The sequence below is a fragment of the Leptinotarsa decemlineata genome, unplaced genomic scaffold (genome assembly GCF_025532065.1).
Source record: "Leptinotarsa decemlineata unplaced genomic scaffold, Ldec_3_MD MMD2_P_RNA_scaffold_6, whole genome shotgun sequence".
Classification (NCBI taxonomy): Eukaryota; Metazoa; Arthropoda; class Insecta; order Coleoptera; family Chrysomelidae; genus Leptinotarsa; species Leptinotarsa decemlineata.
The window spans coordinates 14,022,582-14,047,601 of NW_027412533.1; the positions used below are offsets into that span (position 1 = coordinate 14,022,582).

The following is a 25,020-nucleotide window of genomic DNA, read 5'->3' on the forward strand; positions in this document are numbered from 1 at the left end:
AGATGAAATCTAATAGCTACTATTTCGAACATTACTCACTAATCACTATTTAGTGATTCGTATAACGGCTTCAAAGTGTTGTCTGAAAAAAAAAATAAATTGAATTTATTCAATTTTTACATATACTTCAAATATTTCTCTAGTATATAATATTATATTGTTTTGTTTTTCATGGTTGTCTATACGATAGAATTATAGAATGGTATGATTCCCCTTTCAGTTATTTACTTCTGGCTTCAAGATCATCAAATTTGAAACGCATTCTCTGGACGATCGGAACTATCTTAACAGGAACGTTGGTGTACAGACTTTGTACTTCAAAACTTATCAGTTTATCTTGTTCGATTTTTTCCATTAAGTTGACCAAAGTGTGTTCAATTCTTCACGGAAGAGGAATATTTTTATTTCAGCGGTGGAAATAGGAATCCCCTGAATTGATAATCGATCTAACGCGGATCATCCTCCTTGTATAGTTCAGTTTGTCTTCAATCTAGGAGAAAGTAACAGCTGCAGTAATGATTATAATTATTCCAGGTTTACCGCTTTATTGATGTGCAACGATGTTGCAGATAGTTTTTAGAATTACAAAAAATGAAATATTGTGTAATACTTCGTAATCATGAATGCTGACTTTTCATTCATAAACACTCCATCTTTGTTCCCACATTGCTGGGATATCAGCTATACGAGTATATCAAATGAATGAATGCGTTGGTATCCTAGAATATGTTGGATATTGACAAAGTTTGCACCTCTATAGTCGTAAATAATTGCCGGTATTAAAACGCCTATGCTAATAACAATTACAAGACCTCAGCATGATATTCAATAAACCAATGGTTTCCTGCACTATCAATCATTGTTGTTGTTGATAACCGTCAAGGAATCAGAGGCGTACGGTTATTGAATTCAATAAGTGTCTGTACAAGAGTTACTTTAGCGGTTTGTTTGTAAAAAATGTCAACAGAGATTCAGAATCTGATATGTGAATGAAGAATATCAGTATATATTCCTCACATCCTCAAATATAGTAAGCACATGTTTTCGTAGTTCAGCCGGTGCACAAATACACTTTGGATACTTTCCACAGTTCGAAAATAACAAACTATGGCATGTGAACTGCAAACACCTCAAAGGGCTCATTTGAAACAGTCCTTCATTCACTCTCCTAAAATTTTCATAAATTTCTTGCAAAATTTAATGAAAGAGTTAAACTTAAAAGAGTTTTCTGAGGCCAATCAGAGGTTGAGTACTCTAATAATATCCCTTGTTACGACCCTGTCGACATGACTACAAATTCCATGAGAACCAACATAATAATTTTGACACATCAAATCAAAATTAAATTCTTGTTAATATTCCATCGAGATATGATTGTATTAAATTCACTTTTAATGCTGAACTAATTTGATGTGAGGTTCAGTTATCTTCGAGGTATGCGTGAGGTCGTGGTCTATAATTTACGTTGTTCATGCTCACCATATTGAAATTTTTTTATTCATTATGAGAGAATGAAATGCACACTTCTTGACAAATTTGTGACTCAGTGACTAGTTTGGAATCAGTTTCCAGAAGGAACGTTCATATTCAATTTGTCTGGAGAATTTACTTCTAGTTCAATTATAAGAAGTTTCACGACAAAACTGAATATGAGATAAACTTATATCAAATTTTCACCCACGGTGCTCTGGGTAGTGATAATTAGTCGAACTTGTCAGCTTTACAAATTAGTCAGGAGAACATTTCAATGGTTTTCGGTAAGTTGGCGTGGAATTGAGGTTTTGTTTCATATATCAAATACTCAGTAGCTATAGAAAGAAAAATTGTTTCTATGACAGTTCTGTCTGATAGGTCCATATAATTTATTTGAAATTTTTTTAATACAAATTATCTAAAGTGTTCGCTGAAGTTGGATGGCAATTTGAATCTCTAAATACTGTTTTGAATGACGACTTGGTGGTCTTAATCCAGAGCAATCATAATAATATAGTGAAGGAATGCACGTAGCAGGGCTGCTGAAATGTTATAACAAAAAATCGTCCGTAGTAGTATTCACCAAAGTGAACATTAGGACCTCTGAACTTCGAGAAGAAGAAATACATCTATCGAGGGAGTTTAAATGAATGAATACTAGATCCTGGGCTCACCTGGAATCTAGTATCGCCTAGACCTAGAAAGAGTGGAAAGAATGGCGAAGGTAGCACTAATTTTGAACAAACGTATTTAGGGAAATACATGGAGGCATGATGTATTACTTTTACACAGTGTTAAAACATACATGCATTCTTGGTCTGGTGGCTGAAGATGAAAAAAACACATCAAGCTGGGTGCGAAGGCTTGTTTGGGAATAAAGGTTGCGATGAAAACCACACTAATAGCAGTTGGAAACATTAATGGATCTTTTCCTTCAACATAATGTAATAATGTATGAGACAAGTGTGTACCAGACATTTTCAGACAGGAAACTTTTTGGAGTTATCAAAAATTTGGAAAAAATTGCAATTTTGAATTATATGGGAACATCGAGCATGGAATATGTTCTTGGACTACATCGAAATACAGAAAGTTCGCTGCTGAAGAAACAAACTGCGATAAGTAGAGAATGAACGGTCATTCTAGAAGTTGCTTAGCTGAAACATCTGGTGTACAGTATGATCGAAAACTTATCATAAAATTTACTACGCGGTAAGAGATTCACATTTCAGGTATTACCACCTGCTCAGTCAATACACATTAGTTTTCCATTCATGAAGTGTATGCAATTTTGCTATGCGTGAAAAATTATGGTTTGGAGCCTGAATTGAGGATTCCCAATCTGTCGTCGTCTGAGATTGTGAATATAACAGGATCAATGGAAAATCTTTACAGATCTAGTATAGGAAACTGGAAAATGCGACACAAAAAGTTATATACAAAATTTTGAAGGTAGATTCATTTAACAGTAATTCGTCATATTCATAATTTCTCTCCTTTTATGAAAATGAAAGGAATTTAATTTCTGTACTTAGCGCGCATAAAAAACTAACTTTTTTTCATTTCCAGAACCAATTTTCGTATCAGATTTTTTTTTTGGCAAATATATTCGATAATCAAATTTTCACAGTGCTTTTCGACTTTCTGGGCTTGAATATGATTGATTATCTTTGTAAATGAGTGATTGGGATTCCATCTTTGATTTCCTGAAAAAAGTTACAAAATACTTGGGAGAAAAATAATAATAAAACATTTTGTTGTAATGTGAGTAATGTCTGAGCAGATTTGTGAGAAAATGAACAATAAATACAACAAGAAAATAAAATATTCTAACCTCAATTGGAACAGTCAATAACATGGGTGGGAAGTATAATAAATGATAAGTAAGATTTCAATAATGTACAAAAAATATTAGGGCCAGTTTTTTATCTACCCTTTTGAGTATTTCAACCTCCTACCATCTGAAAAAAATTCAATTGAAAACTTTAGGGAGGTGTGGAAATGGAAAACTTTTGAGTTCACCTCAGACAATTCACCTCAGAAAATTCACCTCAAAATTTTTTCACGATGGAAAATGCCATATTAGTTATCAGTAATTTGTGTCCATTGAGTTTAGTACCTGACAGTATATGTACAGTATTTTTTTTGATGGGCAAGATTGCTGAACTTGACGAGTTACTGATAGATAGTACATTTTTCTTTCTGAATAATAGTCTGACTTCACGCATTGACTTATCGGTTAGTACTGAATTTTTTACTTTTTTTATATCTGCACGTATACCTAAGTTCTACATTATAATTTCATTTCATTCGAATTGTAAAAGGTGAAAATCACCAAAGGAATCACTAAAAATACGAACTAATGATTGAAAAGATTATTTTTTCAGAAGACATCAGTTTCAAAAAAACTTTTTGGCTTTCTTCTTCTCTATCTTTATACTAAAAATGTCGGAACTCTCCACAAAATGGTGTACAGAACTACTTGGACAGAACTTTCTTTCAGACACCAAACTGAAGATGAAGCTCATTGGTATTAACTACTTCCAAACATATGTATATTTAATGACAAGAAAATTGCTTTTTGCCTTTTAGTTTGTACTCCAAGCATTCGTTATGGAATTGAAACAGATATCATCTACAGAAAAGCTACACAACGTGACATAAAAGAGTATTGAGGTAAAATTTCACTAACATATGAAAATATCACTGTTACGTGTACCTCGTACTGAAAACATTTGTCATCTCTTCATCAGCATCTTCTTGGTTGACAGTAGTTGTTTACAGCTGATTCTCGGCCTCCCCCCACCACTATGACGTATTAATTGCTTTTTTTATTGGTTGTTGTTTGGTGAAGTTTTTTTGTTGTGCAGTGAAGTCAAGGCGTTGTGACCTTGAAGTGTCTGGTGCATGGATCGTTCAGATTTTTTTTTCATATGAGATTTTGTGTGTTTATGTGTGTGTGTGTAGGAGAATGCACGGTACAGGGTTTCATCATGTGCTTGTTTGTCTATGTACAAACATACGTCTGCATACTTCGAAGATCCTCCAAGTAATAAATGCTCCATCGGTGTTAGGGCACCAAGTTAGTAGTGGAGTGACGTCACAGCAATAACCGTTCAACGGCTAGAGAGCGACATGTTCACTCCACGACGTGTGGCAGAGTAATGCGTATTCATCGGTCTGCCCTCACCTCTCCCGAAGCGATGAAGGTTCGCTCTACCCCCGCTATCGATGGTGACACAACGGCAGCCGAGGACCGTTTGCCTAGCGTCTACCCTCTCCGAGACCGCAACGACCACTGCTTGCTCGTACCGGCAACTGTTATCGCATCAAGTTGGGAGATGGGCTTGGCTGTGACGTCAGGCATCTCTAGTGGATAGCAACTAGCAATGTGAATCTTTCACGGTTTCATGGTGGGGGTGACTCACACTGTTTAATATAAAAGAAATGCCTGGCACACTATGAAATCAGTAGACGAATATATCTGCAGCAGTTAGCAATTGGTAGAGTGTTATTCAGTTCGTAATAGAAGGAAGACGGTGAGTGTATTTGTCTGTTGGAAATTGTTTATATTTTCATATATATTTTCATCATGTCCGTTTCAAAAGTAGACTTGAATAAAATTAATAATTTGATTGTACAGGAGGTTGAAATACTAGAGCAAAAGGCCTTATCATCATTGCCAATTGATGAAGTGTACATAATTAAAAATATGTCAACTTATTCTACACGATTTGGTAAATCAATTTTATTAACTTTGCAAGATGTGAGCAATGATAAATTATTTAAAACATGGCTACCAAAACGTATTTCGTTGCAATTCAGTGATGACGATATATCTTGTATCAACTCATCAGGTGGTAAATATACGATGATGTATTTAGGACAGAGCCAACAAAGTTTTGCTGGCATGAAAACGCGATCTCTAGTCAAATTCAATATGATTGAATAATAGTAATAATTTATAGTGAATTTCTTTAGGTCATAGCTTACAAAGTTTTTTTTGGTGTGAAAACGATAACTCTAGTCAAATTCAATATGATTGAATAATAATAGTAATTATAATGAATTTCTTATTGTTTTATTAATATTCATATATTAGATGATAATTATATGGAAATATAAACATTACTAACTTAGTTGAATACACTCACTTTGTAACTACAAGTAAAATGGGAATGTGAGTATTATATCACTGAAAAATTGGAGGTTGCTTATTGTTTTTTTTTGTTCGATTTCAGTTCCACCATTTAAAGATGTGGATGCAGTACGCAAGTCAAGATTGGGTCGATATTGTAGATCTCAAATCATCGGTTCAACATTTGTCGTCTAAATTGAAGGTGTTGGGTGATGGAGCCGAACATGCAAGCGTTTATGATATGAGTGTATGCTATGATGAAAAACAAATCGAATTATGCCTTCGTGATGCTGAGAACTATTGGAGTGGTGCAGAAGTTTGCAACAAATTTTTGGATAATGAATTGGAATTGTGGCAACTTTGTGAGGTTATGATTGAACTGAACCTAAGAAGATTCCTGTATAGCCTCCAACCATACTTGCCAGAATGGATTATTCATCACTTTGAATTGAATGATGAAAATCGAGAGGAAATTGAAGATGGTCGCGAAAATGATGATTATGAGGAAGAAGTTATTTTAGATAGTCTGTATGTTCCTGTGAATCATAAATAATGTCAAATAAAAAACTTTGTATTATTTTCATGTTTTATTTATTTAAATCTGATGAAATACAATAGAAAATGATTACAAAACAATAAATATGATATAAAATACAATACATGATATAAGTCAGTTACAAATAAAAAAAGATCATAAAACAGTACATGATAGAGTGAAAAAAAAGTGTCAATATCTGCTATGAACTGAACCATCCAATGCATTGTATGTTAAAACTGTATCATGCAAAATTAATGCATATACTTTAGTGTTGTCTGGAAACTTGGTCTTCCTCGTCTCAAACTCAATCTTTATATCAATAGTTGATGATTTTGTTGCATTCGGTTGATGGGAACAATCGATGACGAATAGTGGATTCTCTCTAAATTGTCCAATGTCCATCAGAGGTTCACTCATATCTTTATCATAATAACTTCGCTGGAAACTCTCAAAAGCATAATAAGCAGGAGCATCAAGTTTTTTATCGAAATTCAAATTCCAACGCTCATATGGATAAACTTCAGAATTCAAGTATACTCGAATACTATTGATATCAGCAGTTGTGAATTTTGTAATATCTTGTGTTCTATCTTCAGATGTGGTAGTACTTTGGAATGCGATGATGACAAAACGAGGAGTTTCCAATGCGTTAGTTGTTTTGATGGCCCATATGTCTGAAGAAGTCCCACGTAATGATGGTAGTTCATAGAGGTCCCACATACGATACGCCAACTTGATTTTGGCATTCAGACCGCTTTTGTTTATTCTACTCAAAAGTTTGAGCTTGTGTTTATCATCTGGTACAATATGCCTTATTTTCCATTCGATTTTATTTATTTCCAAATCAGCATCAACCTCACCTATATATGAGTTTTTGAATGATCGAGCGATAATCAAAATCAATTCCTGTTTGGCATTCAAGATACTTTTGTTGTAATCTTCAGCAAAACCCATCAAATATTTCAGTGGTAGTTTTCCACTAAAAACATGACTGTTTGTATCCAAGATATCTTGCTTCAATTGTGAAAGTCCCCAACCAGATGTCAATAATGTGTTAGCATGAGATTGTCCAAATGATATCATGGTTTTCATTGTAGATGTTATCCCAGGTTTTCTAACAACAGCCACTTGTTCACCTCCCATTTCATAACGAATTTCATCAAAGAGAAATGCAATTGCATTATTCGAGAGATAGCATGTTTTCGCTACATCTTTGGGGGTGAATTTACCTTCTATGTAAATGAAGCTCTCGGCAATATCTAGTATAACATCTTGATTATTGATTGCAATTCTGATTTCATCCGAATTCCTGAATAGCGGTGATCCATAGGGCTTATATGTGTGCTCATGTAAACTTATGAGAGAATGATCGAGCACTGGTTCATTGAATATATTCAACTTTTCATTGTTTGTTTCGAGCACCATTGTTATTTTCTCACTTTCAATCCAATCGATTTCAAAAATTTAAGATCACTCACAGACAGAGCGTTATGTGCTAACTGTTTAGCATACACTTGTGGAATGAGCTTCTTTTTATGCACACCTTTCTTTTTGATAGTGCAACTCGTTTGGGATTGTTCAATGCGATTTTGTCTATTATAAATGAAACCCATAACAACAGTTATTCGATTTTCTTCAATTCCAAAATAATGAAAATCTCTTCTTCACTTCCAAAATCGATAAGGTTATTTTTTTCATCCAAAATACGCACTGTAATGTTGTGAATCAATTGACGACCTTCTGGACTGACAGGCATATATATAATACTGTGTGGTTCTTTAGTGAGATTGTAGCCAGGTTCAACATCAATATCGAATGAGAAAAGAATGTGGGATTCTTCACCATTTATATATGAACCAGATATTATATTGCAATCTAAGCGGATAAGTCTCACAGTTGTAATGTTTATTGGTAATGATGATTCATGTATCTGATTTGGTGGAAATATTTCATGAGCGAACCCCATCATTTCTGCTATTGAATTTGGATGTGTCAGATCAATTTCATATTTGGATCGCATTTCACATTTGAATGTATTATTATTGGCGTGTAGATAGAAAATATCATCTGCAACGACATCATTTGGTTTTTTATCATGAAACAATCTGAACATGATATGTTTCTGTATGACGGCATTGATCTCTTCTATTTCATAAGCACCACATGGAATTTCAATTGTCAACTTTTGGGGTATCGATGAGTTGTCATTACTGATTCTAAAACTAACTAAGTTATTAGCTTCAGTTATATTATTGATTGTATTGCACCCATAGAATCCCAAAAGTCCTAATCCATAACGACTGTTCCTATCCAATTCAATTGGTGGAAAAAAATCCGCACTCAAGACACTTGTCCCGACAGCTTGTAGCTCGAACTTTCGTGACATGACTGATGAATATTTTGAAACACATTTCAATTCATTATTGTACACAGCAACAGCACATTTGAGACAATTTACACTTTTTGGAAGGTGTTGTATTGTAATAAGTATCATTTTTATTGATACCAATATTCACATCCTCTATATTACAAATACAACACATAGATTTCCGAGGTATAGGACCGTCATTAACATCCGATTCTGAATTTTGATCGTGGTGGTGGTGCTCATAACAATATCTATGTTTCATTATATCGATGTCATCTTGCAGATGCTTAGGCAATTTTTCCCAAACATATGCAATCTCATGTGCAACACATGCAAGTATCACTTCCTTAGGCATATTTGCAAGCATCACTTTATCCATTTTTTTCAAAGTACCATATTTTGAAAACATTCTAAGTGAAAACCCCATTCCCTTGATAGCCTCCCGATCCAGTTTTGGTGTTGAATCCTTTTTTATTTGGAAAATTATCTAGAGAGAAACTGCAAGCACAAGTGACCACAGAGAACTGTATTAAATTTCTGTTGTCGATCATAGTTATATTTGATTTTTACATTCGAACATTTTCGAAAGAATCGAGTCAATTCCAATGGTGGGGGTAGATCTCCAAAACTATCGAAATATGTGACTTCTTTCCCACATTTTTTATATGCCACCCAATGTGTTCCTGGTCCAGTTATTCCATCTAAATTAACAATAGCTGTCTCGTTTTGTTTTGGACCTGAAGATGGTAATCTATCACGCATAAAAACACCACGAAAATGTGGAATTTTCATTTTTTGTGCATAATAACTGAGATCGAGATCAGTAAGAGGCCTCTAAGGTAGGGGTTCAATTAGTTTTTTTTTTTGTTTGTGGCTTTGTATGGTTTTAAATATAGTCCTAAACCTTTACGGTATGGTTTGAGATATATTCCACTTCCGCGTTTGCCTAATGCTACAGCCTCCATGGTTTTATTGTGACGATTGGCTTCCATTAAAGCCGCTCTGCTGGCTTTTGCCGAATTCACGGCCTTGGTAATACCAGCAGCGGCTCCCGCCAAACTTCCTAGTGCGGATAGTCCAGCAAAAATTGGTATCAATGGTAAAAGTCCACCGATCTTGGGAACAGGAATTATGCGTGGTGTGCGGATTTTCTTCTTTCCACCGGCAGCTTTAAGGTATTTACGTGCCGCCTGCAATGCCACAGTGATAGCTTTTTTGCTATTATTCGTCACAAATTGATTCCCACCAGCTTTCTTCAATACATTTCGCACTTTATGGACTATCCCAGCACCAAATGCAACTTTTTTAATTTTATTTTTCTTCGTTTGTTTCCTCTTACATTTTTTCTTATTGGTACTACAACCCATGCTCATATGTCTTTTCGCTTTCATAATGTTGGTGACAAGTAATGCAGCTGCTCTTTCCCCAATACTCGCGTCCTTCGATTTAACCCTATCCCAAGCGCTGTATTCAAGTTCTTTGTCGGCTAAATGTCTTGCTGCAAGATCGGATGGATGCTTAGAATATTGAATATCGTGTTTTTTTGCATTCAATATCTAATTTATTGATTCCAGGGTCGTTACGAGCTAAACGTTGTTTCAATTTTGTACCCGGTCCACAGTATTGATAACCTCCGGGTAGATGTAATTCGAAAGGAAGTTTGTTTATTAAATCATTAACAAAACCACAACCTCTTTTAATTTTACGATCACTTTCAATACGTCCGTATCGTTTGATGGTACACATTGAAATGAATAAGCTAATAACATTTATATAGTCTCCAACCACGGCACGATGCGCATTGTAAAACAGAAAGAAAAGTTTGCTGTAGATAATCTAGATGAGAAATTTGGTTGTGGATTGAATGGACAAAGGGTATTCAGACATGGTCCACTACTTCCATCATCAGTTCGAGGACTCATTATAGGACCTTCAAATTGTGGAAAGACGAATGCAATGATATCACTATTAACACATCCACAAGGACTGAGATTTAGAAATGTGTATCTCTATTCGAAATCACTCAATCAACCTAAATATCAGTACTTGCGAAGTGTTTTGGAACCTATAAAAGGATTAGGTTTTTATACATTCAGCAATAATGCAGAAATAGTGGAACCCTCCGACGCTAAGCCTAATTCTGTTTTCATTTTCGATGATGTGATATGTGAAAAGCAAGATATTATTAGATCATATTTCTGTATGGGACGTCATAAGGATGTTGATTGTTTTTATCTAGCACAGACATATTCACGGGTACCCAAACAGTTAGTGCGTGACAATACCAATTTCATTATAATGTTCAAACAAGATGAGACGAATTTACATCACATTTATTCAGATCATGTTTCACCCGATGTAACATTCAAACAATTCCAATTGATGTGTGTTAAATGCTGGGAGGACCAATATGGATTTCTAGTCATTGATAAGGATAGAAAAATAGATGAAGGTAGATATCGCAAAGGATTCGATAGTTTTATATACCCATGATCTTGTTTTTGGAACTTATTCGATCACTGAATATTGTAGTGGTCACTTCACCAACGAATTAAGCTTTAATTCAAAAAAAAGGGCATTATGAATACAAAAAAAGATCCTGAAAATAAAAACAATGAAATAAATTTGAAACGTCAACTAGTAGAGACAACAGAAGCTGTCAGGCAGAAATTCAACTCTATCAAGAATGATAATATTGAAAATCGTACGACACTTGAAAGATTGTATGAGCCCATAATGAAACCATTGAATGTTTTATCATCAAACGCTACTTCTAAATCACCAGTGTTATCACCAAATCATGGAACTGTTCAATCTACTTCAAATTATCCCATGAGTACTCCAATAGGAAGAAAACAATCTTTTGGTAGTGTATCATCTGTGAATAGTGACACGAGCACACTTCAAGACGATATGAGAACAACTCTATTCGAAACACCATCATCGTCCCACATCGATTCCTCGGATCCTGACATCTCACCTGTTATGAATGAAAGTGGTGAAGATGTTTTGATGAAACATTTGAATAATATAAAATCTAGAAATCCAGCATATGATGGAACATTTGGCGTACGTATGGATCCAATTACACAAAAGCTGAAAATGGGAAGTCTAGTGGTGAATTTCAAAGATGGAAACATTTCATTTTGGGATGCTAATAAAGTGAAAAAATATGAATGCGCAGGTAGTCCAGAATTGTATGATATGATTTTTTTGAAGAATCCACAAGATGTTGATAATGAAGAAACTTGTCAAGTATATTCCAAAATATTGAAAATAACGAATGCTCCATATAAACAATATCATCTGAAGAATGGTTTTAAAAATACAAATTCTAAAAAATTTCGTGAAGTTATCAAACCTCTATTAGACTCACGACAATATCCAATAAGAAGTAGAAGTAAAATTGGTGGAGCACTCAAACGAGTGAAAATGGAGAAAATATATAATTCTAAACCTGTGAATTATGTGTACTGGAATTCACCGAAAGAGTTAGTTGCTCGCCTACGACTATTGGTAGCTTCAAAGTCAGCCGGACATACCGGACATGATAATGAAATAATTTCAATAATTGAAGAATTACGTGAAGAAGGTATAATATATTAACATATTCACATGTAATGATCACTGTCACATCATCATTCAATGCAGTAACATTATCACCTTTTCTCTTTAATCATATTGAAATAGAATGACTAATGAAATAAGTGATGTCAAACGACAAGTTGTTAATGAATTACATAAACCTGCAAGACGTAATTTTCGTAGAAGAATAACCACCATCAAAGGTTTTGCAGATCTATGGCAAATAGATTTAGCTGAACTGCAACCTTATGCAAAAAGTAATGAAGGATACCGATATATACTTGTAGTGATAGATTGTTACTCCAAATATCTGTAGACTGTAGCAGTTAAAGATAAAACAGGTAGTACAGTAACTAATGCAATGAAACATGTACTGAAAGAAGCCAAATACTCCCCCAAACACATACAAAGCGATCAAGGGAAAGAATTTTTCAATAAAAGCTTCTCATCTCTCATGCGAGAATATAATATCAATCATTATTCAACATTTAGCACAAAGAAGGCAGCTATAGCAGAAAGAGTGATTCGTACAATAAAGGCATGGCTCTACAAGGAATTTTCGATGAGAGGTCACCACAAATGGCTTGATATTCTTCCAATTATAACTAGTAGATATAATAATAAAGTTCATCGTACAATAGGTATGGCACCCATCAATGTTGATTCAACAACAAAATTAAAATTCAATGGTATCAATGGAATTGGAGGAAGACAAAGTAAACCCAAATTCCAATTAAATGATATTGTACGTATAAGTAAATACAAACATATTTTTGAAAAGTCTTACACTGCGAATTTTACCACGGAGCTATTCAAGATTGTTAAAATTAATAAAACCATCCCAACGACTTATAATCTTGAAGATATGAATGAACAGCCGATTAGAGGATGTTTTTACGAAGAAGAGTTATTACGAACCGAGAATCCTGACGTATATCTGATTGAGAAGGTGTTGAAGAGAAGAAAAAATAAAGTATATGTAAAGTGGTTAGGCCTTCCTAGCGAACAAAATTCTTGGATTGATGAATCAAATATGGTTTAAATGTATATAATAGTGACTTTTATGAATAAAGTAATATTAAAGTTCATTATTCCTTTCATTTCAATTATAAGTATGTGAACTGAAAAATATTGCAGCGGTAAACATTGCCCCAGCCATTCGCAATGTTCTGTGTATACCAAACCAAATTAATTGTATACTCCATTCCCGCTTATATTTTTCAACTCACGATATTGAAAACACATTATCATTCCCAAAACTAATCGCCGTCACTTTGAAATGCAGTATCCAACTCTTTTTGCCAATTATCTCTCACTGATAATGCTGTCTCATAAAGCTCAGTCGACTCCTCAAGCTCAGCCTGAGCTTGCATTCTCGAACGTTGATGGAATTGCTTATCTTTACCAATTTTTGAACGGAGTTCATCAGCATCTTTAGACATTCTAGCCAATTCAACCTTCGCTAATGCAATCTTGGCATCTAATGCTTCAAGAGTTTCATTATTAGCATTAATAGCTCGCTCACTCTTTTCAAGTTCAGCAATAGTCATCTGTGCCTTTACAAGACGGCATTTTGCTTTCCTTTTCATTTCCCCAAACCGATGGAGGGGACTGAAAGAAGATAGCGGTTCAGCTTTCAAATCACTCTTCATTTCTTTAGGAGTACCTTTTGGCTTCCTCTTCGATCTGTCACTTTTCGTTGCGGGTTTTTTCTGTCGCACAACACTTTTGGATTCTTTCTTTTCTTTAAAGTCAGTGACAATCGATGAAGATGCCTTAGTAACCTTCCTCTTGATTGTTCTAGATTTCTTATCAACACCAAGAGGAAGGGTAGATGAAGAGTGTTTGAGTGATGATAATTGCGAAACGATCGGATTTTCAATAATAATTTGCTCATTTGGTTCTGGCACATCTGCAAAGTTAACGAAGTCGTTAATATCAAAATCATTTATCGAATCTTGACTCGATAAATGTAATACTGGAATATTTTCAAAATCAGTCTGATCGATATCAACAAGTGGTGAACCATCTTCAGCAATCAATAGCGGCATAGAGCTCATGATTATTAAGGTCTGAGGAATGATATGTGATAGCAATAGAATGTGGATAGGAAAGGTGATGATGTTACTGAGACCTCACCATTTATAGAAGAAAATAAACTAGCGCATGCGCTCTTTCATCAACTGGCACATGCGCTCTCTCACTAAACTATTCACGCATGTAACAATCTTTGTCATTTAAGAGGAAAACTTTGTGTTGCATGCATGTATTTTTAAATGTTAGAAAATAATACAAATAAATTCAAAATATATATATATATATATATATATAATATATATATATATATATATATATTAATAATAGAGGACAATAACGATAATAAAAAATGAAAAATGTTAATATGTCTCTGTGGATGTGGAACGTTCTTTGACTCTATTCCTCAATAGTTGTTGCTCGTGCGTCAAACACCAACATTGAAAAAAATGGATTCTCCTATTGGGGTAGAGTTGACCAATCTTCTCACACAGATCCCAAGTACTTCTACATGCATTGCATACATGATTCCAACAATTCATGGAATATGTATCACAACGCAAACAACGTTGCAGTGGAGTTGGAACGGCAGCACAGGTACCACAAATATTTCTACAGATACCTATATTGTTAAATATTATAGGTTCGGAACACTTCAGACACTGTAACTGTTGTTGACGATAATCCGATTTTGTTCGCTTCGGTGGATGAGAAGGAGGCGATAGTTGAATCCGCAACACGCAATCACTACACATACCAGTACATGGATTGATTGAATCCTTAGGTCTACTTATTTGACAAAAGTAGCACACAATAGCCCCTGCAATCATCATTGGGTAGACACACACTTTTGGTTTTTCATTCCACTCTTTTGGAAACGGCATTTTACTAATTCGATTAGAAATATTAAGAGATGACTTACAGAAACTCTGAATGCTCTCTCCTATACCTACGATCTCTATTTATACAAATCAACATCATGTGGAAGTATAGTGGGATAACTTCTCCTACTATTCCACTCTAAACGAGTCAAGTGGGAGTCGCATCACCTCCTATATAAGTTGACTTGCAAACCTAGAGTTCATTCATTCACTCTCTACAACTGTGAGCAAACAACAACAAGATGAATTCTGCAAAAATAAATGCTGCATTAAATAGAATAGCTGCTGTTGATGAAAACAATTGGATAGACGAATCAGATGATGAGGATGTCAATGTTCCGCTAGAGGAAGTAATAGTTGAAGCAGAAGATGTTGGAGTCGATGAAGATGAGATAGACGAAGTTGAAAACGAGGCCAACCAAAGCGACGAAGATGATGACGTGATGGAGTTTGAGAGGGTCATGGATGAAGAAGGAGATGATGAAGGGATAGAAGCTGACACAACTGAAGGTGATGGTGCTATGAGGATCGGTATGCGAACACTCAATGTCAGTGAGACACTGGAAGATCCCTTGGATTTGTATTGGGCATTGGATGCATACGTATTGATCAGCACAATAGATGGAGAGAACAAAAAACTATGTTGGTGCTGCTTTCGGTTTTATTCGCATAGAAACAATAATGGAGGGTGGTATGCCCATGTCAACACCCACAACACTGTCTCAATTATGGAAATGGAACAGAATTGGTGTGAAGCTTGCGAGAGGCCACTAACAAACTTCACCCGAGTATCTACATGTATTATATGTAATAATGTCCAACCTGTGGCACAATAACCGTGGACCTACTGGTCAAAAAAAAACAACAGCCCTTTTCAGGGCTACATTATTCACACAAACAGTAGTTAGTTGTATTAGTATTCATAGATTATGTGACAAATGAATACTTTGACTAATAAAAGTCTAAGTTGGAAATTTGTTAGTCTTTGAATATCTATACATTATATGACAAATAAATTACTATTTGTTAGTCTTTGAATATCTATACATTATATGACAAATAAATTACTACTTTGACTGAAAAGTGGAAATTTGGAATTTGATAGTCATTGAATATCTATGCATATGATGAGTACTACTTTAAATGAAAGTTGAAGTTGGCATTTGTCAATCATTCATATGCATATAATGATAAATACTTTCACATACATATATTTCGTTTGAGATTATAATGTTAACATAATGTTAACAATGGTATGAATCTGTTTCTGTTTGAAAGTATAATGGTAGCTCTGAAAAGAGCTATTTTTTTTATTGTTTCAGTCTTTAATTGTAGCCCTGAAAAGGGCTGTTATTTTTTTATTAATCCATGCAATGATATGGACTAACGCTCCTCATCATCAGAAACAATAATTATGGTATCGTCATCTGAATCAGATGATATACTAATGATATCATCCTCATAGTAGTCATCTGAATCAGATGATATACTCATGATGTCGTCGTCGTCATAATCAGCTGAATCAGATGATATACTAATCACATCATCCGCATTATTATCGTCAACAGCATCTATGTCGTCCTGAATACCTTGTTCCACTCGTTCTGCGAAATCATCAGGAAGATCATAGATTCGCTGCAGAAATTGAGCGAAGGTTGTACTCAAATGATCAGACGTTGAATCTATTTCATGTACTTGGATGGGTCCTGTACTCGACATTGTGGAAGAATGATATAGAACTGGGATTGTTGCTATATTTATATTGGAAGAAATGAAATGGAGGGGGTGAAATGTAGAACAGTGTTTGAGATTCGAAAACATCAAGAATGAAACTCTGAGCGATTATTAGGAGAAATTCTAGTGATTATTATGGAGAAAAAAAACTAATAAGAGGGAGAGGAAGGGAGGAAGACACTGCCCCAGCCTCGCAGTGCCTCGTGTACACCAACCAAAAAGTGTGTACTCCGTGGAAGGAAAGGAAAGGAAATGATGGACGAGTAGATGATTATATGTCATCATCGGAATTGAGGACATCATCATCGATTAGGATTGGGGATGGCGGAGGACTATCCTCGATGAGGATAGGGGATGGTGGAGGACGTCTAACGTCAAGCTCGTCATCAGCATCATCACCAGAGTCGTCGTCGTCATCATCGTCGTCGTCGCTACTCATTGGGACAATGTCATCATAAGCAGGGTCCCACCATCCGTCAGGATCTGGATATTCCGAGTCATCCAAGTGTCCTTCGTCACTGCCAGTGACATGTTGAACTTGCATCCTGATGTCGTGATCCCGGTATTCGTATGGCGGACTGTGGGGTTCCGTGGTGGAAGAGACAACCTGTACCTGGCTGTTATCCCAGTAATTGAAGTTGTACCCCTGATCCGGGCAGCTATAGGGTTCGGAGGTTGAATCGGGTTCCATCTCGATGCTAGCTGATCAACTGAATGTTTCATCAGATGATTTCTACTTTTATACTTTCGAGAGGGAGTGGGAGAGGAGTGGAACATTGAGTAGGGGTAAATTGTAGTGTGACATAAGACATATTCAATGAGTAGGGGTAAATTGCAAAGTGACATAAGACATATTCAATGAAAGAGATACTTGAATGGATAAAATACAAATGAAATATACTTGTCGATTTCACTATGAAACATGTCTATTTTTTATTTTTTAAATTTTCTTCACATGAAATTATTTACAAGTGATTAGAGGACACAAAAATTGATGTGAGGTATTTGTCTAGAAGAACTTGGAATTGAAATAAAAAAAATAATAATAATAATAAGAGGAAGTGAAGAAAAATGCTCCAACCATCGCATTGTTCAATGTGTACCAAACCAAAAAACAGTGTACACCCTTTATTTCACTTCCTTTTCCTTTATTCAATATAAACTTAACAAATATAAACTTAAAACTACCATAATTAAATACTCCTAACTAACCTAAAACTAATCTTATATTTACACTTCATCTACAAAAAGAGTGTCCATAACTGTCACTATTTTTTTGTACAGCTTTATCGAAGAGGTCTCTGCTTTACACCTTTCCTGCAGAGATGCATAATTCCGATCTATTTCGGCCATTTCCTTTTGGATTTCCCTCCGTCGGTTATCCATTTCAGCCATTTGTCGCTTCATGGTAACCAACGCGGCCTCGCTAGATCGGGCAGCTCGTTCTGCTTTCTTGCATCTCTGCAGAAAAACACTCATCTTTTCACTAACCTCTCCGATAGGCTGTGGCACCAACACCTCAGGATCCGCCGGTGTCGCTGGCAGCGGTGGTAGTCGCGTCACCAACGGCGACAATATCACCAACTCCGGAGAAGGACTCCTCGGAATTTCCACTGCTGCTGGTGCTGCTGCTGGTGTGGAGGCCCTCTTACGAGAGGTCGAAAAACTACCTGCATAAGGATTAGTCCTATTGCAAGTAGCTCGGTACTTTGAAATAGGACCAACCTTTGCTGCAGGTCGTTGGCAAACCTTCTTCACAGCCCTGACTTCCTCCTCCTCCTCGAATAAGTCAGGGCTAGAAGATCTGCACCTAACTCGCGAACGCGAAGTGGTTGGCTGGTCAACCGTCACCGCTCTCGAAGATGCTGCCTCCTCCTGGTCAGCGGACACCGGCAGAATAGACGCCACAGCATTATTCACCTCCTGTGTATTGGTTGCCATTCTGAAAAAGAAGAAATAATACAAAGTTAGTTGATATAAAAAATAACATTCCTAATTTACTTACTCAAATATCAAGTTGGTCGTTGGAACGTACTGCCTTGTTGTGGAGTGGACTGCTCTCGATGAGATGACTTCTCGAACTGAATGTTGTGGAGTGCTCTCCGGAGGGTATCGACTTCGATGCGTGAGCGGTGGGAAAATGGTGGGAGCGCACATGCGCGATGAGGGTAGGGGTGTACATGCGCAAATGTTGGGAGTCGGGGGGCGGGGCTTCGGGGAGGGGAGGGGCGGGGCTTCGGAAAGGGGGCGGGGCTTCGGAAAGGGGCGGGGTATCCGAAAAGTTGGTGGCGACGGGGGGGGGGGGGGGCGTGGCCCGTTAGGGCCACGCCCACTGCCTGGGCTCCGCCCAGGTGGGTGGGGCCTCCGGCCCCAGGTAGGCGGGACATCTGGAGAGACATCTACGCCCTCTTCGCGCGCGCGTTCGTAACATAATATGCAACCGAACACCTAACCTAACGTATTAACGTATTAACGTAACCTAACCTAACCTAGTACGCTAACCTACCGCTATGCAACCGAACACCTAACCTATCGTATGTATTAACGTAACCTAACCTAGTACGCTAACCTACCGCTATGCAACCGAACACCTAACCTAACCTAACCTAACCTAACCTAACCTAACCTACAGTAACTATTAACCTAACCTAACGAGGGAATACTAACCTAACACCTAACCTAACGTAAGTATGCAGCTAACCTAACGTAGCTATTAACCTAACCTAACGAGGGAATACTAACCTAACACCTAACCTAACGTAAGTATGCAGCTAACCTAACGTAGCTATTAATCTAACCTAACGAGGGAATACATTCACCATGTTGGTTCCATTAATACATCATCAGTTGCTTTTGGTTTTGGTTGTATTATTCTATGATTTGGATTAATGGTCAGTCCTGGATATCCCAGTCCACCTGATGATGATGGCCTGACTTTATAGTTTCTCTCCAGAACTTCTTTATGGTTTTTCTCCAATACTTCAACTCTCTGTTCCAGTACATCATACTTTTTCATTGTAGTCCCTGTTATGTTTGACATAGCATCAAATTTTTTATTTGTAGACGCTGTTATGTCAGACATTTTTATGTCTACATCACTTGTAAGTTTGTCAAATTTACGAGTGAAAGTTATCCGAGCCTCTGCGATTTTATCGTCAAATGCTTGCCGGGCGTCCCGAGCAATATTGCCTATTGTGGATTGTATTGCAGCTTGTAGGGCTAGAAGTATAACTTCCTTTGCTCCATTAATTTCCCCCTCAAGATATGATACAGTTACACAATCACTCTTGTCAATTGGTTCACTTGTATTTTTCAATATTTTCCTTTGCATGTCATAATGACCATCTTTTGTTAATTTAAAACCATTTCCAGGAGGACCTCGAATGACATTACCACCCCATTTTCTTTTTCTACCAAACTTATCGATTGTTTTAGACATTGTGCACTCTACGATGATTCTCTTCAAACTGATATTTCTGTCATTTACATTATACTATATATTGCAGTAATTGATTAGGGAAATAGAAATAATACAAATAAAATTTTAATCATTTTATATTCATTACAGTAATACATATACATACATACATAATACATTAATATCACATTACTTCTATCATATATTATTAATTATAAATGGCTACATAAATATCAATATTGAATTTTCCGGTTTTGAAGATATTGAATGATATTTCAATCATTGATCTCGGCAGATAATAAATTAATCAATTGATCCAATGGAGTCTCCTGAGATTGTGATTGTTGAATAATATTACTTATCCAACGAATGTTCTCATTTGGATCGTTTTCATAAAATTCAATATCATTATGACCCCAAGGAAGAGTGTGGGTAGTATTCGGAATGATAAATCGTTTATCATCGTGATATGATAATGCAACTTTATTTTTTAATTCAGTATACATATCATGTAACACGCTTCTAAATGAATTCATCTTTCTGAATATCATACCACCTTGTTCGACGATTTTTTGATAATCTTCGCTTGTCAATTCATTCTTTATTACAGATCGTTTAACCCCTTTGGCTTTCTTAAATTCACCATCAACAGATTTCACATAATATGCTTTAGCACCTGTACCATAAAAACTCATGATTGGATCATTTGGAAATTCATCTTTGAAGTTACCCAAGACTGAACTTGTTACTGGAATATTGAATTGGTTAACTATACTGTAATTGGATGTATCAAATCTACTTATGTTAGTTTTTATGAATTCATAAAAATTTTCTGTGTTTACTTTAAGAATGAGCGAGTCGGTATCTGTGTAAAGTAAAGAGACATTTTCATCAAAGTGTTGTTTGATGCACCCATAGAAAAAGTCATACATGACTGTTTTAGATAATTCTAATATGGAAAATCCCAAATATAATGGTTTATCGTAATGAACCTTCACTCTACCCAATTGAATGGCAACGAAATTATCAGTGAAAATTGAACAATTTTTGAAATTTGGTTTGGCTATGAGAGTGCTGGCACCTATATTTTTCTTTATATTTTCCCAATGTGTAACGAGTCTAACATCAATTCGATTATCTACATTCTCCATTGTCTTTCCATACACCGCATTATTCATTAGTTTATAGAAATCTTTAACAGATTTGTTGTTAGACCTATTGCATTTCAGTATTAAGATCTATATAGGGTTTCATCCAGCATGATTGTTTGAATTTCAATACTCTATGTGTATTCATTACAATCAATCCATTTTTGACAGCTTGCTGTAGATTCCTATAATGAACAATATATTTTCTTTTATCATGCAAATTTGGAATTAATTTGGGAATTTTCGATTGTGTACGAGGTGGTATTATTTTTTCGACTAAAAATGGAAGGTCAGAATGTTTATCATGCAACTCTTGTGGATAATGAATGTCCACTTCAAATACATACCCATACGGACTATCAGTACTCACATCCATCACATCGAGATTAAGAATTTCATTTGGTGTCAACCATGTAAATTCACTTGTTGGTAGAGGTTGTGACATACTGTGACCGTATAGATTTGTTGCATCTAAATATGTAATGAATGTGGAAGGTTCGTTGGGATTATAATTGGGTAAAAATCTATTATTTGCTATATGTTTCCTCTCGCTACATTGACTAATTCCACCTCGTATACCTTTTTGAAAAAAGTGAATCATATCAATGTCAGTTAGTAATTCCAATTCAACATTAGTGAACTTCAACATGGCATCCCATGATAATCCAGGTGCAGTGTAATATTGTGCCGGATCTAAGTTATATATCTCTAAACTTGTGGTGCGGAAGTTTTCAAAAATATCACATAGTAGCAATACATCCGACTTCAAATACAAATCAGAGTATTCCCCCAAATTCTGACACTCGAATAAATTCCAAACTTTTCTAGCCCTATCATAATCAGTTTCCGATATATGTTCACAATTGAGTGTGTCATAAAACTGATTTTTTGTCGGAAGTAATGGATAATTCAATTTGTCAATGTCATCAACAAAACTATATGGAAATACACCTTTCTGTCTCATCAAATTGAATTTCTCAATTTGTGGGAAATGTTTGTGCATCTCCAAACATTGATCGGAGGTCAAGTTTGCACCCAACTTCTCCAACGAATTAGTCATAAATTTATAACTATCGATAAATCTCATTTTGAGATAATTCTTCCTAACCACACCATCTTTATCGGTATAGCTGTGTGTAAAGAGATGCTTCGTGAAAGATATATATTTCTCTTTAGTTTGCGGGATAACATCAACTTTCTCTTTATTCCTATACAATTCTTTTATGAATAAATGACAATCATAACCACTTAAATTATGAAAAATGATAGGTATGAAGTTTGGTATTTTGAAATTTAAATTACATTTCGAGTGAGCGGCATGTGATCTTTTCTTTCCTGTGACATGACAATGATCTCTTACTTTGACGTCACCATCAGTAAATGCTTTATTACATATACCACAAGTTCTGGCTGCAACAAACTGTTCTTCTTCTTCGGCAGTTTGTGTATCCATTGGTTTAGGGTTTCTGAGATGATTTTCATGTATCTCTTTCAAATCATCTTCAATGCTACTCACAAATTTCTGAGCTGCATCTACACCCCTATATGTAACAAATTTTGTCAAATCATCATTATATGAACACTTTATCAAATAAGCAAATGAATATGGGGCATGTTTGAATGTTTTAATCGTGTATGAACTTCCAGGATTTGGCTCATTCACATGAATCGGTTTAAGCACTGATTCAAAATCAGCATACACTACAAATGGCACCCTCATTTGCCTCTCAAAGTTTTCAAACATTAGTTTATTTTCCGCAACCATTCTACCATATTTATTGATCTTTAAATTAGTAGTTGGTGTTGTGGTACTAATGTGATTACAATCATACATATTATGACGTAAAAGCAATCTCTCATCAGAAAAATATATCAAACATCCGTCACAAAAATATTTTTTCTGTCTATGAGCTGATAGTTGATTAGAAACTAATCTTGAAAGATCTTTGATCCAACAATAGTGACCATTACCGGAGTCATCAGTTATAAACAACAAATTGACATGTCTCCGGAGTCTTCTCTGTGAGTATCGCAATGGACCAATCACTTCATACTTCATTTTACCCTTCTCAAATGTACTCTCTAAACCGTAAACATTAATTGAAATATCATTCCTATCTTCGAATATTTCGATACTCTTATTATTAACTTTAACCGGAAAATCCATACCTGTGACATCTAAAACAGTGGAAAAATGTGGATATGACGTAAGTTCGGACACTCGACTATCTGCAGGATATAATGCTGATGTTATAGCCCAAGCAAAACAATATTGATCTTCATTACGAACATTCACAACAGCTTTCTTCCATTGAATACATTGAGGCAGCTTCACATATGAACGTCCTTCCAGTGGACTGTATTTATTAATGTTGACCTCGAGAAACAATATTTTTTCACAAGTCCAACCTGAATTATAAAAAAAAATATTACTATTCAATCTTATTGAAATTTTTAAAAAATAAATACCTGAGTCACGATCCTGGAACTCAGTCGTTTGAGCCACAATTACATCACGGAATCCATCAAAAACAGCATTCAAATCTGAAGATTGGTCCACTATTTTATTTTGGGAATTAAATGACTTCGTGTCCCTCGAATCATCAGTCTGAAGAATATAATTCCCAAAAACTTCCATATTCACCTTGATGCTTTTATGGATCCTGATGGCTGATTCCAGTAATTCAATGACCTTCTGCCTAATCTTATTGAAAAATGACATGTAGTCACTGGTTACAATCGAACTCTCCACCCTGTATGTAGCAATGCGGCAATTGAATGCATTCGTTATAATTTGAACACCGTCAGACAATTGAACACATGCATTATTTTTATGACTCATGGTTCTTCGGTGAGAATTCACTTGGCTCATAGGAATTGTCACATTACAACAATTGCACGTATACATAGGTGTTGCATTATCCACTCTCACCCGTTTCACTGCAGGCCCTCCTTGGCAACTCTGGAGCTGATGCCGACGAAGATTATCACTACGAGTGAAAGATTTACCACAGTCACAGGAATACATTTTATATAATAGTTCTCACTAACTCACTTGATGTAAACTGACATAGCCAACACTCGTACGCTTCTTAAATACACTCTGATAGGACCCGTCAAGACGTCATAGCCAATCCCACTTCTCAACTACATGCGCCAAGATTACCTCCCAACTGAATGCGATAACAGATGTCGATATACGAGCAAGCAGTGGTCGTTGCAGTCTCGGAGAGGGTAGACGCTAGGCAAACGGTCCTCGGCTGCCGTTGTGTCACCATCGATAGCGGGGCTAGAGCGAACCTTCATCGCTTCGGGAGAGGTGAGGGCAGACCGATGAATACGCATTACTCTGCCACACGTCGTGGAGTGAACATGTCGCTCTCTAGCCGTTGAACGGTTATTGCTGTGACGTCACTCCACTACTAAGTTGGTACCCTCACACCGATGGAGCATTTATTACTTGGAGGATCTTCGAAGTATGCAGACGTATGTTTGTACATAGACAAACAAGCACATGATGAAACCCTGTACCGTGCATTCTCCTACACACACACACACACACATAAACACACAAAATCTCATATGAAAAAAAAATCTGAACGATCCATGCACCAGACACTTCAAGGTCACAACGCCTTGACTTCACTGCACAACAAAAAAACTTCACCAAACAACAACCAATAAAAAAAGCAATTAATACGTC

The 25,020-nt window shown here is 36.0% G+C and overlaps 2 protein-coding genes and 1 long non-coding RNA gene across 3 annotated transcripts in view; 1 reads left to right on the forward strand and 2 right to left on the reverse strand.

The window, feature by feature from the left end:
- The window catches only part of Sox102F (transcription factor Sox102F), a 615,532-nt gene that overhangs the window by 495,433 nt on the left and 95,079 nt on the right, over positions 1-25,020 (reverse strand). The gene's annotated exons all lie outside the window — the stretch shown is intronic.
- Positions 1,757-25,020, forward strand: part of LOC111503367 (uncharacterized) — a 33,770-nt gene continuing 10,506 nt past the window's right edge. The window contains exon 1 of the long non-coding RNA XR_012464203.1: positions 1,757-2,925. This is a non-coding gene — a long non-coding RNA (uncharacterized lncRNA). The remainder of the gene's footprint in view (positions 2,926-25,020) is intronic.
- LOC141480162 (uncharacterized) lies at positions 17,982-19,187 on the reverse strand. Its single transcript, XM_074170025.1, has 2 exons — positions 18,757-19,187; positions 17,982-18,693 (listed from the first exon to the last, which is right to left on the reverse strand). Exons 1-2 carry the CDS (start codon positions 18,906-18,908, stop codon positions 17,982-17,984), a joined length of 864 nt encoding a protein of 287 aa, XP_074026126.1. The 5' UTR covers positions 18,909-19,187.